Source organism: Ixodes scapularis, unplaced genomic scaffold, assembly GCF_016920785.2.
Source record: "Ixodes scapularis isolate PalLabHiFi unplaced genomic scaffold, ASM1692078v2 PGA_scaffold0__279_contigs__length_252992795, whole genome shotgun sequence".
Classification (NCBI taxonomy): domain Eukaryota; kingdom Metazoa; phylum Arthropoda; class Arachnida; order Ixodida; family Ixodidae; genus Ixodes; species Ixodes scapularis.
Genome location: NW_024609835.1, coordinates 242,200,704 through 242,218,888, shown reverse-complemented (window position 1 = coordinate 242,218,888; position 18,185 = coordinate 242,200,704). Strand labels below are relative to the sequence as shown.

At 46.9% G+C, this 18,185-nt stretch overlaps 1 protein-coding gene and 1 long non-coding RNA gene across 2 annotated transcripts; one reads left to right on the top strand and one right to left on the bottom strand.

The window, feature by feature from the left end:
* Positions 1-1,046: 1,046 nt before the first annotated feature.
* On the bottom strand, positions 1,047-1,495 carry LOC120845443. The gene is made up of 2 exons (XR_006077843.1): positions 1,373-1,495; positions 1,047-1,251 (listed from the first exon to the last, which is right to left on the bottom strand). It is a non-coding gene; the product is annotated as an uncharacterized LOC120845443 (long non-coding RNA).
* Positions 1,496-4,217: 2,722 nt separating this feature from the next.
* On the top strand, positions 4,218-16,787 carry LOC121836209. The gene is made up of 12 exons (XM_042291067.1): positions 4,218-5,145; positions 6,349-6,525; positions 9,288-9,441; positions 9,569-9,661; positions 10,804-11,179; positions 11,848-12,226; positions 12,310-12,471; positions 12,554-12,740; positions 13,755-13,997; positions 15,458-15,629; positions 16,397-16,545; positions 16,609-16,787. The coding sequence occupies exons 1-12, from the start codon at positions 4,717-4,719 to the stop codon at positions 16,785-16,787; spliced, it is 2,700 nt and encodes an 899-aa protein (XP_042147001.1). The 5' UTR covers positions 4,218-4,716.
* Positions 16,788-18,185: the final 1,398 nt, after the last annotated feature.

The window sequence follows — 18,185 nt, the reverse complement described above, 5'->3', positions numbered from 1 at the left end:
ATGCTAGTAGTATACATTCAGTATACCGATTTTGAAGTACTTTTTACCGAGGGGTGACGACTGCTGTTTGATTGGTCTTATAAACTCGTAGCGTCAGCTAAGTCTGGACTTAAAGCCAAGTAAAATCAAACAGTGCAAAACGTGCATCGTCACGGCGCTCGTTTTTTTTTTTCGGTTTCCTATCACACGCCAAATCAATCACGTAAGAAAATGGCTCAATATCATGGCGCCTTCATTGTGCGTGATTTGTTTAGTCCCCGATAGCCAATATACAAAGACAATAAGCAACCCTTCACGACGCAGTTTTGCCAATGCGTGATTGGCTTCGTCGAATCGTAGAGTCGGCTGCGTGCGGGCTTAAAAGTGAAACGGAGTCCGCAGGCGACCGTCGGAAAGCGTCGCTAATTCTCAACAAAGCCTAGGTCCCCACCTAAACTCTGCGTCACGGGCTGAATCATAACTTACCGAGGAATGACGTCAGAACCTCAGGCAAAAGTCAATTGATAAAGCAAAGGGTGCGGTAAAGGTCCTTCTTTCGCGATTGTTTCAGTTACCACAAGTGGCTCCTCACAGTCCAGGGAGCACTACAAATTCAAATTCCTACACGCACCCATCAATGAAACAAACCCTATGGAACACCTCTCATGAAACCATGCTCGTGACACTCTACTCCTAAAGTAATTTAAACTTGTCTCGATGATTCTGATAAACCAGGAAAACAGAATAGCCTGTCGTGTGTGCGGCACGCATAGTACACGTAGGACACATTTTGTGCTCCCTGGATTTATCAAAATTATCGAGACGAGTTAATTTTTTTTTTTTTTGACTTCGATGCGGTTATGGTTGTAGAAGACAAGTATTTGCAAAAATACTACCAGGACCTCCTAACAGGAGGCCATCAAGGTTATGCGCCGCGGGTAGCTATGAAATTCCGCCTCCAACTTGACAACCGGTGGCTTTTTTTTCGTATGAATATATTTAGTGGGATGACCGAGATGTCATCAGCGCAAGGCGCCCACCTTCCGCAAGAAACAATGCACAGCTCACAGAGTCCACAAAAAAAACGCTTTATTCTTTTTTTTTTCCTTTTCACCTCGTGTGTTTAAGGAAAGTAGCAATGTAAATCGGGTGCCATCAGCGTGTCTAGGCCACGGCCACTCAGCCGAGGGGGCGTGTTGCAATATCCCTGTACACTGGAATCGGTGATGTTCATCAAAAAGCTGACCCGGCAGTCACAGTCTAGGGGATTTTCTGTGGGGTAACAGAAACGTAGCTTCGTACACTGAACACCGTTTGTGGCTGATGCGAGTTGATATTAATGGGGATGGGGTGGACTCAGAGCCGCGGTGGAAGAAGAGACAGGTGTACTAACAAGACCAGTCAAGTTGGCAAAAGCTCGTTCGGGCTTCGCGCATCTCCCGGCAGGGGTACTCTGGGTATAGGGACTTCCACACATGCACGGTTGCGCCCAGCACAGGCCGTGCTGGGCGCGACCTGAAAACGTATGCGCGAATAAGCAGGTTTCATTGAGCCTCCGTTGCGCATCTCATGACATAAATGCGAGCGAACCCTATAGATGCACTTGTTCTTGAAGCGTCGGCGTTCGGACACCTCTCTCTACTATCACCGTGGTCAGGGGATGGTGGTCACCATGACAGGACAGCACACGACCAAATAGCACACGACTAAACATCACGCGACAAAACAGCACGGTGAAAACAGCACGCGTCAAAACTGCACCCGACAAAACAGCGCGGCTTCGAAACAGCAAAACGTCAGAAGAGTACGTGTCAAAATTAATATTAATATGTCGAAAACAAATATTGTCTCCTTGAATCGTTTAAAAGCATATATTCCATCCTACTCTTACAACTGTGTTGCAATTTCCCATGTACCGTCTTATAATTATCTAGGTATCACTTTGACGAAGGATCTGTCCTGGAATACTCACACTTATAGCATAATTAACAAATCATCTAGAGCTCTCAGTTTTCTTCGGAGGCCCTTCTGCCAAGCCCGACAGGGTGTAAAGCTAATGGCATACAAAACCCTCGTCCGATCTAAACTTGAATATTCCAGCCCGGTATCGGACACTCACCAGTGTTGCCTGATCAATAGGCAATTCAAAACAGTGCAGCCCGATTCATTCCTAGTAACTATTCTTTCGAAAGCAGCGTGTCCCAACTGAAGGACCTTTCAAACCTAACTTCCCTCGATGTACCTCGCAAACTATCTCGTCTTTTTCTTTTTCATTAGATAGATTATAATATGCCATCTTTCATGCTGATGTACTGTAAGTTTTCCTCATACATTTCGCTGCGCCATGATAATTCCCTGAAGGTTGAGCCAATATTCGGTTGCACTAAAAGATTAAAATTTTCACCACTTATTTTTCCTATTACCAACTGTAACTCCCTCACTGACGATATTGCTAAAGAGCAAAATCCTTCTGTATTTCGCAAGAAATGTTTAATTCTACTGACCTGATTAATGTGCAGTATATTGGCCTTATTATATTAGTATCAATTTCCAGTGCTACCAATCTTTGTGCATGGTTTTCCTTTGTATGTTTAAGTATTGTTTGTGTGTACGTGCAATTAAGGTTTAATATATTCAGTCTGTAGTCATTGTCGCTAATAATTCGTTTCTCCCACCTCATGTAATGCATTCCACAATAATGTCCTTGAGGGTAATGAACTTGACATAATGAGAAACAGCGCAAGAGGAACAGGACACTCATTATGTCGTTCAACCAACCAGCCCAGCAAGGTATCCTGTTAATGAACTTCAACTTGAAAGCAGCACGCGACAAAACAACACGGCAACAAAAAAGCACGGACGTAAATGCATGCTGTCTTTGGGTGGTCGTTCAAATCCGTTAAAAAAGTTGTATTTTTCGCCCACAATCTGCGAAGAAACGAAAAGGGTAGCTGTAGCACGGTTGCGTCATAAGGGTAGAATGATGCCGCCACGTTCCTGAGGACGGAGGTGCGACGTGGTGAATTCTCATAGCCGTCGTGGTTGCCGTCGGGGATGTCACTGGCGACCGCCACCAGTGATCCGTGAAGTAAGTGGGTAAGCGCGGCGGAATTTTCGAAAGCCGTCCAACATTATGAATCCTACATTATGCGTAGCAACTGGATACTGCCAAAGTGGGACTTCGCAGACCGCGAGTAATGGTTGAAAACAAGTCTTTCAACCAAACGGCACGAAGATTTTACCTTCGTCGCGTCATCCTTGGCGGGACGCCAGGGCTACTCTCTTCGCGCGGTACGGCCAACGGAAAGTTCCGGCTTACCTTCCCTCGCGCCCAGAAGGGAGAGAAAAACATTTTCTATCCTCTGCGCACGCGGCGACGAAAACCCACGAGGCCAAAATCTCTGCAAAGGGTCGCCCGTAAAGAGACTCCAGATTACATCTAAAAAGATGTAATCTGGAGACTCTCATTGTGGGTTAGCGTGATTCTAATAAACCGAGAGTCGCATGATTCTGTTGGGGAGAGTTCGCTGACCACTCCAGGCAGGAAGCGGGTCACCTGACGCAACTGGGTAAGAGTCACCAGACTCTAGTGGGCGCAAATCTAGTCCATTGACTCCACTAAGCACTATACTAAAATGACTCTTTTCGAGGTATAACCACAAGCACAACTCTGGACTACCCTGAAGAGAGCGAGCATTGACTCCTTTCTTTAGAATGGAGCTGACATTAGCGCTTTGTAGACGAGCTTCCTAAGGCCTGCAACAGAGTAGAAGCATCGCACATGTGTATTCAGTCTTCGCTCGGGTTCCAACATCATGACCTGTACCGGCTCATCGAGGCCTTGGAGACGGAGGAGAACCTCACGCAGCAGTTCATGAATGGCCAAAGAGAATGCACCCCGACGGGTTCAAAGCCATACGCGAGAATCTCGTGAAGGCTAAGGAACGTCCTGTCTCAGTATAACACACAGCGCCTCATTGACACTCTTTTAGGCTGTCGCTTTTCGTACTGTACGTAAGCTATATGAAAAACAACAGCATGTCCAATAAACTAGTTCTCCAGCAGTTACACTAAACCAGTCAATAGTTACCTTTATTCTTCTTTTAGGTAAATAGGGTGCAGCATGTGTGTCGAGATAAAATGTTACCGTATTAGCAATCAATCAGTCATTAAAAAGACGGCAAGAAATTAAACTCCATTGGCTTGCGGTGGGAAGGTTTTATATTAAAGGGCAACTCCGCTTCATTTTTGATATTGAGAAAACTATGTAGCCCTCTTCAGCATCATATAGGAAGACCACATGCCAAGTTTCGCGATGTAATTCCGTCTAAATATTTATTAATCTGGCCAGCAAACTTTCAAACGAGCCAAGTCGCCGAAATCTGCTAACTCTAGCGCGCGACGTGAAGAGCAATCAACAGCGCTGTCAATACCACGGATCTGGCGCAGCCAACAGTGAGCACCTACGTCAGAGGCATGCGTATGTCAGTTCTATGTTTTGGTTGTTTTTACTTCTCCGGGCGAAATTGAACGAAGACGTCGTGAGTGGAAGTGGCTCCTCCCGGCGTTGCGTGTTGGCTCTGTCCACATGATCACCGTAAAACGCATGCGCCAAGTTGGGAGCAGACGCACTCGTTTCCTCGTTTCGCCTCTGCTGCAGTAGGAGCAGTAGGAGGACGGCGTTTTGTGGTTTTGTTACGGTTCGAGCGCGGGCAGCATCCCCGAAGCCTAGCTGCGATGCCTCGCAGAAGGGCCATAGGCTCACGATGTTGTGTTGCTGCCTGCTTGAACTATCAGTCGACCAGCCCGGGAGTTGTTTTTCACAAGTTCCCTCGCGACAGTGCGCGTCTCATTGTTTGGACAGACATCGTGCGCCGTTGGAACTCCGAGAAGCCGTGGTCGCCAAATAGCAGGACATTGATCTGTTCTGACCACTTTTTGCCCGAATGCTACCAGCGAGATCTGCGCTTGCTCTGCGACGCTGGGTTTTCAACCAAGTACGCGCGTCTGGATCAAAACGCCGTGCCGTCGATCCTCGATCCTGGATCCTCGCCTTCCGTAACAGCCGACGGACTGACGCCGGACGCCGTGTCGTCGTACCTCGTTCCTCGATCCTCGCCTCCCCAAACAGCAGACGAATCATGCGTGAAGCGTCGTCGGACCGGGGTACGTATATTCCTCGCTCACGTCGCGCTGGCCGATGCTTTTGTCTCTGTTCGTGCGGGCGAGCACGTGCGATCGCAAGCCTGTTGAGGCGACATTCACGAGCACGTCGCACGTGAACGCACGCGAACGTTTTGTGCTATATATCAGTAGAAGTGAGTGCGCGTGTCCGCGCGCGGGCTGGCGTGCTCTTGCAAACGCTCAAACGGCTGTACGAACTTTACCCAGGACTGAACCGAACCTGAAATTGGGAACCGTAACTCTGAACACCGCCGTTATGTACTATAATATTAATATATTTCAATAATCTATGCTGTTACCAGTAGAAAGTACATTTAAGAGCAAACAAGTTGTTTTCAAAACCAGTAATCTGAACAATATATCCGATCATTATTGCAAGTTAGACTAGAAAACTGTTCGTTTGTTTGGCGACCAAGATATTCTAATATAGGCATCCAATTGGTATTTATGTTGACACTTGTTGCACATCGTCATTTTAGCACATGGCAATTCTTTCCACCTCCACTCTCTCCTCTTCCTCCCCACTAACATTCTGGCTGACTCCCAGACGGCCTGCCGGCACTTCCTTCTCACCACCTTGCATCTATCCACTGTGTCCCTACTCGACTCCTTCCTATACTCCACCTCCCACACTTTCCCGTTAGTCTGGGTGCCTGGGCTGTGTGTTTGGGCACGCAGCCGTCCCTGAACACACAGCTGTCCCTGGTAATGAGTGTGCTTGTGTACTCGCCCGAGAACTCTCACACCGGGAATATGGGGAAGATATGGGGTTGCCACCATCCGACCAACTGAACAACATTATTCTCCTCAGCCTTCTCTTACTCGCCGACAGGGCGTTCTATGACATCAACTCTTTTCCCACACTTCTCCACATGGTCTGGTAATGCCAGGACATTCCCTCTGTCTCGCCTCTTCCCAACCCCTCCCCCACCTCCTGGGAGGAGCGGCAGACCGATGACGCGGCCACTGGCCAGCAATAGCAGGTGGACCGTGCCAAATTGGTGGCCGCCATTTTTGAGGCCCCGGACTTTGGGCTTCACCTGGGGGTGCTGGAACCCATCCCTACGATAATGTTTATTCATTCATTATTTTATAACTTTCGCGCGGCCCTTACACTTAAACTAGGCTATAGGGTGTGTTATGAACAAATCAAAGACAATAAATATTGACCGATTGGTTTCACAGAGCGGTGACCACTGTAGCAGCAGCAGCAGCACAGTGTCGAAGAGCAGTAGCTTGCCAGTGGTCACTACATGGGATGACGACTCCAAAGCACCAACATATGAGTCATCGCTGGATGCACCAGTGGCTCGAGAAGAACCTGTTGGTCAGAACCAAGCCAGAACAGCGTGCCTTAGCCAAGTACGTATTTTTGTTTTCATTGGTACAAATTAGCCATATCTTATGGAGATAACATTGTTATGAGTAACGAAACATGTTTACTAATACTGAACGTGCAGGTCCTTGGCCCGCAACCAAAAAGTGAATCATCAACAGCGTCTTGCATTGTTTGATATAAGGTGGTGTCAAAAAACAAAATTTCACTTCCTTCGATTGCACTTCGGAGTGCAGGGGGGGGGGGGGGGGGGGGGGGGGGGCGCGGGCTGCATCCACCATTTGCCCTATTCGTTACGTGGAGGCGCTTGTTTATGAGCGAAGTTTTGCGGTGTTGGTGAATCCCACAAAACCTAATCAGCATCTCTACCGACGGCAGAGCTCAAGAAGCACCATCGAAGACGCTCTTAGGCCTCACATACCTTTGTTCACTACGCTTTTCTGTCCATCAAGGTGGCCCCGCAACACCGACTGGGGCCATTTTGGCCACTAGTGAGCCAATTCCTCAAGTAACAGATCCTCTAAGCTCCGAATAAATATCAATATGTATGAAAATTGAGTACCAGCCGACGCTCCTTTGCATTGCCGACTTCTTTGACTGGCGCAGCCAAACACAACGCAAAAAAAAAAAAAAAAAAAAATTGCGCAAGTTGGAAAACATTGTTTCCGCCCGCAGGAAAGCAAAGGGCTAAGGCCCACAAACTAAGAATTCTACCGTGGGTTTGAGCAGAAGGTATATCATGTGAAACCAGCCTATATGTACACAAACGCAACTCTGTTATGTCTCGGCGTGGTGGTGGCGCGTCGGGCGCACTTCCGGTATGGGCTGTGGGCCGAAGACCCCATGCGAGACGTGTATTCCTGCATTGAAAGGAACCACACAAAGCCTGCCTTCTAGTCAAAATGCCGCAACTGAGGATGTACCAAAAACGTCGAGAGGGGTTTGAAGGTCAGTTTTCACGTGCTCGGTTTGTCCCAGAACATGGATATGTGTCGTGAAAAGGGAAAACCAGACGCCGTCGGACCATGATTGCTTGAACGGGAAGCGCTTTGGGTTGAAATCACGGATACTTGTAGTCATCAGCTTTATTTGTTTTGTTCCAACATAACGCCGGAGAACCGTCAAGTTGTGCGGACCACCACTACGCGAAGTTTTGCGGTGTAACGAGCCTCGCTAATTTCGCTGATTCCGCTCAAGTAGTCGGAGATTGCCAGGGCAACAATTCGAACGCGAAAAAGGGCAGGGGAACTCACACCGACGCTTGAAACGTTTGAAAGAGCAGACGACAGTTCGAACGATCAGGCAGCCGTTTGAACTTGAAGACGCACTGAACATGGTCCGCACAACTTGACGGTTTTCTGGCGTTCATGTTGGAACAAAGCAAATAAATCTGATGACCACAAGCATCCGCAAATTCAACCCAAAGTGCCTACCGCCCAAGCAATCGTTGTCCGACGGCGTCTGCTTTTCCCTTTTCACAGCACATATCCAGATTCTCGGGCGAACCGAGCACGTGAAAACTGACCTTCAAACCTTTCTCAACACTTTTGGTACAGTCCCAGTCACGGCGTTTTGACGAGAAGGCATGTTTGTGTCTAGTTTCTTTCAAAATAATGCAGGAATGCACGTCTGGCATGGGGACTTCTGCCCACGGCCCCAGACCGGACGTTTGCCTGACGCGCCACCACCGCGCCGTGACGTCGCAGAGTTGAGTTCGTGTATACACAAACTCATTTCTGTTACGTCACGGCGCGGTTGTGGCGCGTCGGAAGCACTTCCAGTCCGGGGCTGTGGGCGGAAGTGCCCATCTGAGACGTGTATTCCTGCGTTGTTTTGAAAGCAACCAGACAAAAACCTGCCTTCTTGTCAAAATGCTGCGACTGGGGCTGTACCAAAAGGGTCGAGAAAGGTTTGAAGGTCAGTTGCTTGGGCGGGAAGCATTTTGGGTTGAATTCACGGATACTTCTGGCCATCAGATTTATTTGTTTTGTTCCAAAATGAATGCCGGAAAACCGTCAAGTTGTACGGACCACCTGCGAACTGCGTTCAGTGCGTCTTCAAGTTTAAACGGTCGCCTGATCGTTCGAACTGTCGTCTGCTCTTTCAAACGTTTCTGTTTGTCGTCTGCCCTTTTAGAGGACACCGGCCCGTAGACCAAACGTGGGCCCGGCATTTGCGATAAGAAGTAAGTGCAGGCCTCAAAAGACTTAAGTTTGAAGGTTGGTAAGCAGGCTCGATGTAAACAGTAGATACGAGGAGATGTTGATCATTGTTACCAGTGGCCATCACCGACTTGTTAGGCCTGATTCACTTGGTTAGATTCTGCTTGCGATTTTCAGTATTGACGTCGACCATCTCAGCTACGGTTCACGCTTTTGCAGTCCGAGCGACGTCGCTATTGAAAATTGCGAGTGAAATCTCATCATGTGAATCAGGCTCTAGCTATTCTGCGGCGTCCACGCGGAATGAATCGCCGCATGTCAGATTATTCACGCGAAGTTTTGCGGTGTAACAAGCCTCATTAATTTCGCTGACGCCGCTCAAGTAGTCGGACATCGTTAGGAGGACGTAGAATCAACAATTCCAACGCGAAAAAGAGCCCGGGAACTTACACCGACGACGACAACATCGCATTTCAATGGTTTGTTTATGGGCGACGGTGAGCTTCTTGCCCACACCCCCATCGCGCATACGCGGCGCCGGTGGCGTCCACTAGGGGCGCTCCGGTTTGTTTGTAAACATGAGTTGGTGTATACCGGTTGTAGTAACTATCGCACTGCTTTTACAGAGCGGGGACCAGGCTTCCGCTTCTGGGCCAGGGTGCAACAGCAGCACCGCCGCTTTATGCGACACCGTGCCAGCAACTACTGCAATTGATGGCCATTTTGAACCGCACTTGGAGCCGCCCATCTGCCACATCTGTATGTGTGTGGTAACGAGAGGTATGTAGTGACTTGGTTCACCTTATCGTGTAATGACAGAATAGCTTTATCAGTCTCTCTCTCTCTCTCTCTTTGTGCAATGTTATTCGAGTCTATATCTGAAATGTAATGTTTTTTGGTGTGCCAGGTACACCGACACTGTCTGTGGACAAAGCTGTGCAAGCCTTCGAGGAGCTTTGTCAGACCTCGACTGAAAATCCGGCACTGCCAACATCTTCCGGTGAGTAGCTGTGGTGGCTTAAGAATATAGTGCTATCTATGTAATACAATTGTGACGAGAGTTTTAATAGTATACATAACATAGATGCATTATGTCCGTGTTTCCCCGAGTTTATTTTTGTCAAATTTGGAAAGTGTTATTTGGACTTCATTATTCTATGAAAACAAATTTTAATAGTGTGAAATATTTACAATGAGCTCATCTATGCATTTCAAAACAAGCAAGTGTGCTTGTATTTACTACAAGCTTGCTGTAATAAATACAAGTGCACATGTTTGTATATGCATGAAAGTAAATGTCGCCTCGCTGTTGCAGGTGCCACAGAAATGTGCCGTGAAAGCGCAGGTTGAACAACATAGTAGTATAGCAACTTCAGCTTCACACACCCCCATTCAAGTCACTTTACCCGCACCCACTGATGGAACTATGCTGTCCATGGTGACTATGGTCTGAACTTGAGACTGGAACAACCGCTAGCACCGTTAGACGTACAGCCTTATTTCTGCCGTGACCTAGAAATACATTGCCTTGTTCTCTGCAAAACCAGACACCCACCGTCTTTCTCAGGACCGACGACCCTTCGCACTGATCCAACCTGATCTTTATTGCACGCTTTTTTCTTTTCCCCGGTCGGTGTGACCTTCAAAATCCTATTTTTTTCGGATGAATTCGAATTGACAAAAGTTTTACAGGCAAATGGTTTTTGGATTTCATCGGCTTTATTTGAAAACACAGAACCACCGTTATATCATAACCATGGTGTTGAACCGCCGATTTTGTGTTTTGTTGTGGTTTGGTCTTGGTTCCAGCATGCCTGCTAGATATTAGTTTGGTTACTGCCGCTACCAAGCATGAACTGGTTCCAACCAGTTCATAACACTACCTTTGACTGTGGCCATTCATGCATTTCCCTCATCTTTCGTTGAGCCTGGGCTATTTGCAGTTGCATGGCAGAAAGGTGGGGACCTAATGTTTTTATTGCGTCAAAATAAACTTGGAAGGGTGAGAGTGACGGATATATATTTTTGCTCATCAATTGCAAAAACTGCACTGCATCACGAGTCATGTCATGCACACTGTTACTGTGCATGTTAAGCAGTTTTGACACCATAATGTTTGCTCTGGCATTCAATCTTTTCCAGGCATGGTTGGCCAAAGCCCTTTGGGGAGCGAGCCAGCTGTTCCCGGAAGTCCCCAACAAGCCCAAGAGAATTCTGCAGACGTTGAGCAAGAATTGCGCCAGTGGTGCTCTACGCCTACAGAGGACAAGACGCCAAGCCCCTTGTCGTTGGAGCGGGATGCCACTCCCGAACCCTCAGAACCTGGGGCATCGCCTTCGGACACCAGTTACACGGAGGCCGCCTTCCTGGACTCCGATGAAGATATCTGCCCTGAGCCAGATCTGTTGGACGAGAGTTACAGGCCGGATAACTCTTTCAACTCCGATGATGAACCGGATTCCGACACCAGCATCTGGTCCAACGACTCTGTGCACTCGGACGGTGCAACAGATGTCGAGTATGTGTCCACTGTAATTTTTAAGAAACCAGAACTCCATTTTATGAATAGGATTAAGCTAGGTCTACCAATCTGGAAAACTTGTAATTATCTGGGGCTTTTCTTCACCTGCAAAAGTTAGACAAATATAAGGGAAACAGTCAAAAGGTTGGCTATATCAGGAGAAATGACAAATGGAAGTGGCACGGCAGTAATAACGAAGCTTTACAGTCGCACATCGGCACAGCTGCACCCAATAATGTTCCCTGAAACATCATTAGATAGTGCAAGCCATTACCTAATTAAATGAATAATTAATTAATTTATTATACTACCAGTTCCTAAATGAAACTTTAGTATGGTGGTTACATGGGTGTTTCTTATCATACATACAGTTTATGGTGCAGTGGAGGAGCCTTAGAAGTACATCTTATAAAAAGCACGACGATCACACTTGGTTATTCGGACCAGGTTGAAATAACGGCCAGGAAATTTAATAGAGATAGTCTGGGAGAACCTGGCAAGGTCAATGAATATGAAAGGAGGAGCTTGTTAGATATCCCGGTTTTGTGCAAAGAACTGTGAGAGATGATGGCAGAATAGAAAAAAATTAGAAGCGTTAAAAAAGAACTGTTTTTGAAATTTCCACACTATAATCTTTTGGTTTATTATTTTTCTTTTTTTAACAGTGAAGGAGGGTGCAGCACGTCTTCAGCAGCAGTGGACCCGGTAAAGGAGAGGAAGTACCTGGTGACTGCATCACAGCTGCTGCTGCTGTTTTCGGTTTGCATCAAATGCCTGGCTCCGACACGGACGAAGCTGACACATCGAGGGACCCTTGTGCACGCCGTCATCACGTGTGCACGAGGGCACAAGACTGTGTGGGAGAACCAGCCCAGAATCAACAGCAAGGCACTCCTCAACATCCTGCTGCCTGCTGCCATCACCTACTCTGGAGCCAGCCCAACGCGCGTTCTTCGCCTCCTGGGATCTATAGGCGTGCAAGTCTTGAAGAAGACTCAGTTCTTCCGGGTGCAGAGCTCTTTGGTCTTTCCTGCTGCTACAAAGGTGAGCAGAAGTGACTACAAGATTGTCCGTTCATTAAACATGTTCACTGATTGAGCCTGACACTGAGTTTTCTTGTTTCAAAGACCTGGGAAGCTGAACAGGAGTCTCTCCTGACAGCCACGAAAGACAAGCTCCACCTTGCAGGCGATGGGCGTGCTGACTCGCCTGGTTACTCTGCCAAGTATGGGACGTATACACTGCTTGACACCCGCATCAACAAGATCATGCACTACGAGGTTCTTCAGGTAAGAAGTGGCTAAATATAAGATGACCTCAATGCATCACATGGATCAGGTATGCATTTTACGGCACCTTTTTCTGCCCTAGTCGACAGAAGTCAAGTCGAGCAACCACATGGAGACGGAGGGCCTGAAACGTTCTCTGGACTTCCTCCTGAGCATGGGGCTGTCTGTGTATGTTCTTGTGACCGACCGGCACTTTGGGGTGAATGCCCTGATGAGAGACAGGTACCCCGACACGAAGCACCGGTTCGACGCATGGCATGTCGCAAAAGGTAATAGTATTGATAACTCCAATACCCCTGTACATGGGCCGTTTTAACAATCATTGAGTCAAGGATCATGGACATCTCACTGAGCTCAACTAAGTTGCCTGGTGCTACGCGGTACATGGGCCTAATGACCCGAGTTCTGATGCACGTCACGTGACCCACATGATAGAAAAAAAGGTATTGAGGATAATTGTGTGTAACATGTTTCACAAAACACACACAAAAAAAAGTTTAACTTGACATATACTGTAAACAACTTAAATTTCACGAATCGCCCATATTGAGATCCCACCATGTCGCAAAAATGAAAACCCACAAATTATTCCAAAAATTCAGCTTTGACCTAAATCTTAAAATATTGAGCCTGCAAAAAATAAGTCGTTCAGAGTGATAGATTTTAGTTTATTTTGAGAACAAAGAAAACGAAAATTGGAATATTTCACAGAAATTTAAAGCAAGAGTGACAACGAAAGTCTTACTGCCACCGACATCACAATGGCCGCACTTCCTCGACGTTTCGCAATAGTTTTAGTGGTAGCTCTGACTTCGTATCATACCTCTTCTGATAATATTTGCTGCTATGATAATTTTTAGATACCTTCTTCTGCAATAGTAAATGCTTCGCTAGCACTGGCTATCAGTGGTGAATGCTGCCATCTTTAGCTCTTTTGGGGTGAACCCCCATCAGTTAACTGAGGTAGGCGAGCTCAGTTGAATTCAATGATCGTTAGCGGCTTGATGGTAGATGGCACTGCTGTGTAACACCGCCCGATCACGATTGAGTTAATGATCGCTGGCGCAATGAACTATAGTGCAACATGCTTTGTTGTCAAGATACATGTGGCATTATTCAAACGTCATATGGTATACTAAAGTTGACGATGTTGTCCATGCTGCACCAGTATCTAGATGCAATTTTACTATAGCTTCATATATTTAGTGTATCTAATATCAAAACTTGTTTTCCAAACTAGACTGGTGCTGAGCTAATAATCATGGAGGCTTTCTAATTTATAGGCATTGGGAGCAAGATGGCCTCTGCAGGCAAGACAAAGAAGAACAGCATCTTGAATGCATGGGTGAAGACTGTACGTGGACACGTCTACTGGTGTGCACAGACCAGCAGTGACAATGGCGCGCTGGTGCTCGCAAAATGGGTGTCCGTAATGCGACACGTGAGCAACGTCCATCAGCACCCCAGCCCCCTGTACCCTGCGTGCACCCATGGCCCAATCGAAGAGCGCTGGTGGCTTCAGGAAGGTAAAAAAAATTCATTCTTTAAACATTCATAACATTCTTTTCACTCCAGTTGTCGGCGAAGCTTTCATAACAAGGACAGACTTCCTTTGGCTGCTCTGGCCAGTCTACAATCAAATAGCACAAGGAGGAATCGGAGATGAATGCAAGTGTTTCCAGATGGGGGATCAGCATACCAGATTGTGTTTCGGATAACTCGTATGCTCCCCCCCCCTTTTCCGCTCTGCATTTCACACCTGCGGAATTCAAAAGGAGGGTCAGGATATCCCCCCCCCCCCCTTCTAGACCTGCCGATGGGAGGACTCCATCTCATATCCAGCTCATAGTACTGAGCGGACATTTCAATTACATCAAGAGGCTTAAACTGCATGTTTTTAGCCTTATATTTCAAGAAAAACACTCCACTTTTGAGGTCATGAAAAGACACAGAATGAGGAAGTGAAGACCGACTTGTAACATGCAAAAGACGCATAAAAAGGAAAATTGCAGATTATATGAAAATTATTTATGCAGAATTACTGAGCAGAGATCTAGCTTCTGCAGAGATGGATAAAAAATAAAATGGCAGTTGCATCACGTATACAACACAAAAAAGTGATTTGTGGACAGGCTGCAATGGGCACTGGCTTTGCTGTTTAACCTTTTGAGTGCCACCAGGAGTATACTCGGCTGCGCTCTGGCTTACCTGCTCAGTCATTATCGATATAAACTCAGCACTTACAAGGGTCAGGGTGTCTAGAGACCGGCAAAACCGGGAATTGTCAGGGGAAATTTAATTACCAGGAAAAATCGGGGGACTGTCAGGGATATTGCCAAAGAGCGAGCCGAGTCAGGGAAAATGTGCCGGAAACGCTATCGAGTGCCCTGAGCAAAGACTTGAAAACCTGTGGGCAGAAAAATAGGTAATAAATTCTGCTTGGAGCGGAGCCCGCGGGCCCTGCTCAATTGATGTAGAGTGTAATACCCGATGCAAAGGGAACCGCCGACAAATCCAGTAAAAGCCTTGGATTGGATTGAGGGCGCGACACTAGACTAGATCCAGTTAGAGCTACTAGATTTATTATTATTAACAAATGGGAAAGCTGCAGACCCCAATACAATCCAAGCCAAAAGTATACGAAAGTGTGCATCTGGCGGCTATGCCATGCTGCCATTCGTAATTATTAACATGTCTGGTTCAGCGTCATGTTTTTATTGTGTTTCTGGAAGTGGCTTCTTCACTGACTATGTCAGGGGGCAAGAAAGTGCTCATTTAATCCGGACAGGACGAACCCAAATATTTCGGAATATGCAAGTTGGGTTCAGCCCGTGCGAAAGTATTGTTACAGTTCTGAATGCTCAATGCCTTGTGTTGTAATGATCTGATATATTTAACCACCTCTACAATGGTCAGGGACCGTTGTAGAGTTGTAATAACCTGCTAGACACCCTGAGGGTTATTTCGGTACTTTCTCTTATCGCAGGGACCGAGCCATACGTGGCTCTCGAAAAGATCGTCATGTCCAAGCAACTGCTCAAGGACATTCCAAGGGTGTCTGGAGACGGTCAGACCTATCGCCTAGAGTCGTTCCACAGCATGCTGCTCCGGTTTACTCCGAAATCCAGTCATTTCAGTTTTGAGGGCATGGTGGCACGGTAAGCAGGCATCCTGATATATGCTAGTGATATTTGTTTATTTATGAGCCTTTTCTGAAATTTCTACTGTGCACCACTCACGCAGAAAATTCTGGGGATGCACTTATGTACACTAGCAGATGAGCGAGTGCACATACCGTTTTTAGGAGCGAGGCCCTACGTCAATTTGTACAATCTTTATCTCCCTCGTCTTTAACGAGCTTCTCATAGTTACCGTAAGTCGAAGGGAAGCCATTTTTCATACATACTTGTGTCCGCACAATGGTGGCAAATTGCAGCGCATCTTGAACTGTAAACAACTTAATTTTCGCGAAGGCCTAATTTTTGTGAATCGCCTACAATTTGCGAAAAATATGTCCCGCAAACAATTTTGGTAGAATGTAAGCACATAAGAATCTACATTGAGATCCCATTGTGTCGCAAAACTTAGAACCTGCGAATTATTACAAAGCTTGAGCTTCGACCAAAATCAAGAAATATTGAGACCGCGAAAAATAAGTCGTTTACAGTAAATGAGAAGTGTCGACTTAATTTTGATCACAATAATAGTGAGTCAATCAATGAGAATAGGATGGGTTGCTAGTGTGTGAAACGATGCAGGGCCATGTTCCCGAGGATGGTCTGCTAGCATACGACAGGTTGCCTGCCAGTGTGGATACGGTTACTAGCATGTGTTGTGCAGTATGAAAATTTCTGAAAAGTTCTAATATGAAATATGCTTGGGGCATGTTTACAGTCTTTCCTCCCCTTATATGCGGCCCTCACAGGACTGCCGTCGCGGTGCTCCACTACAATGAGAACAGCAACCGTGCGCAGGCCACAACGAAGGACGAAAAAAAGCGAAGTTGTCTGAAGTTTCCCAAGTCACGGAAAGGCGAATGGGTCCTCAGCCCCATCATGGAGACTGCGTCGTACGGTAAATACAGACTCTTTTATTCAGACATTGGCTGCAGCTTGACTATCACACTTTCTTACTCAGACTACGTCCAGAGGCTCCTCAATTCCTGCCTGGAGTTGGCCAAGGCTTCCCGGACCTACCAGCAGGCTGTGGCTGCGAACGGGCCGCGTCCTCGTCGACCACCTCTGTGCAGCGTTGCACAAAGGCCAGACAAGGAAGCAGCGGTGTTGGCCCACAGGACCCGGTTCGATCAAGCATAGTGGAAGCCCGTGTATGTGGTCGATGGGAATTCTTTTCTTATCCTGGCCACCACACAGCACGGGAGCCTGACGCGGCGAAACCTGCCCAGTCGTCCCCAAATCCACCAGACGAACTGGCTGTATGCCGTGTACCTGTACCGTCTGAGAAAGTAACAGAAGAATTGGTAAGAGTCTTAGAAAGACTTCATCTGCTACCCTTTTACTGTGAACTTGGGGACCCTTTTGCCGCATCTCTATAGGAAAAGGCTTTTCGAAACCTGGAAAGCCCATGATATCTAGACATTTCTAGAAATTTCATGCGTGAAAACCTTTGCCGCTGCTTCTGGTGTGCTTTTATAGAGAAGAAATTCACTACTGCCTGTATGGGTGTTTCCTCGTTCTTGAGTGATTGACTGGACAGACAATTTTAAAATTCAATTAAATCTTTTAACTCGTTCATTCGCCTGTGGACTGCAAATTGCAGACTGATGATGAGAAGTCCCTCGACCTGAGGAACTCTCAGGTTGTGCGGGACCTGACCTGTAAGCCATGGTCCAAGGCAGTAATGTTTGGATGTCCCTCTCACCTCAATGTTGTTATTAGGAAGTCGCAGACAATCTCTGCTGTCACTTGACTACAGAAAGCAACCCCAGGCTACTTACTGAACTAGTTTGTTGCAAAACGGTAATGGTGAGAGAAGTTTGTAGAATAGTTCCACAGTGTCTGTTCCAAGCTGTTTCCATGCGCTTATTGGAAAAAGCACTGGTTGTAGAGGTGATCCTTCTTTCGCTGCTTACTTGTCGGTTGTCTGACATGCGTGACAGTATTTGGACAAGTATTGGCTTCGCTATCCATTCTGGGCCACCACAGAAGCATTCACATAGTTGTATTTTGGTTCACACCATTCGTCTGAGTGAAGCAGAAGGAACCAGCAGTTTTGCGTATAGCAGTAAGCCATATACAGAGGAAAGTTCTTTTCGTATCTTGTAGTGGGAGACAGTGCTGATTCCCATAGGTATTTGAGACCCCAACCCATGTTGACACACTATCACCCGAGGTAAATCGGGGTCTTGTTCTTTCTCTTTCTGTACCTCTTCTTGGTCAATTCAGCAGAGACTGCACACAGGGCAAGTGAATTTTCTTTTTTCGACGTATGACTTCGTGCAATCTGAGGAATTAAATGCAGGAAGACGAGAAATCTCGACTGCCACAACATTCTCATTGCCCTTTTGGTGATCTTGAGGAGACGCATGGCCACCCGGCAATTGTTATCGGTTGTCGACCGTTTCCCTAAATACAGAGTAGTGTAACCAGAGCCTGGTGGTCCATCCTGAGCATGAAATGGTGACCGAAGAGGAAAACATGATGCTTCTCGCAGGCCCAGAGGCACGCCTATTCCTCTAACTCTGCAGAGCGGTT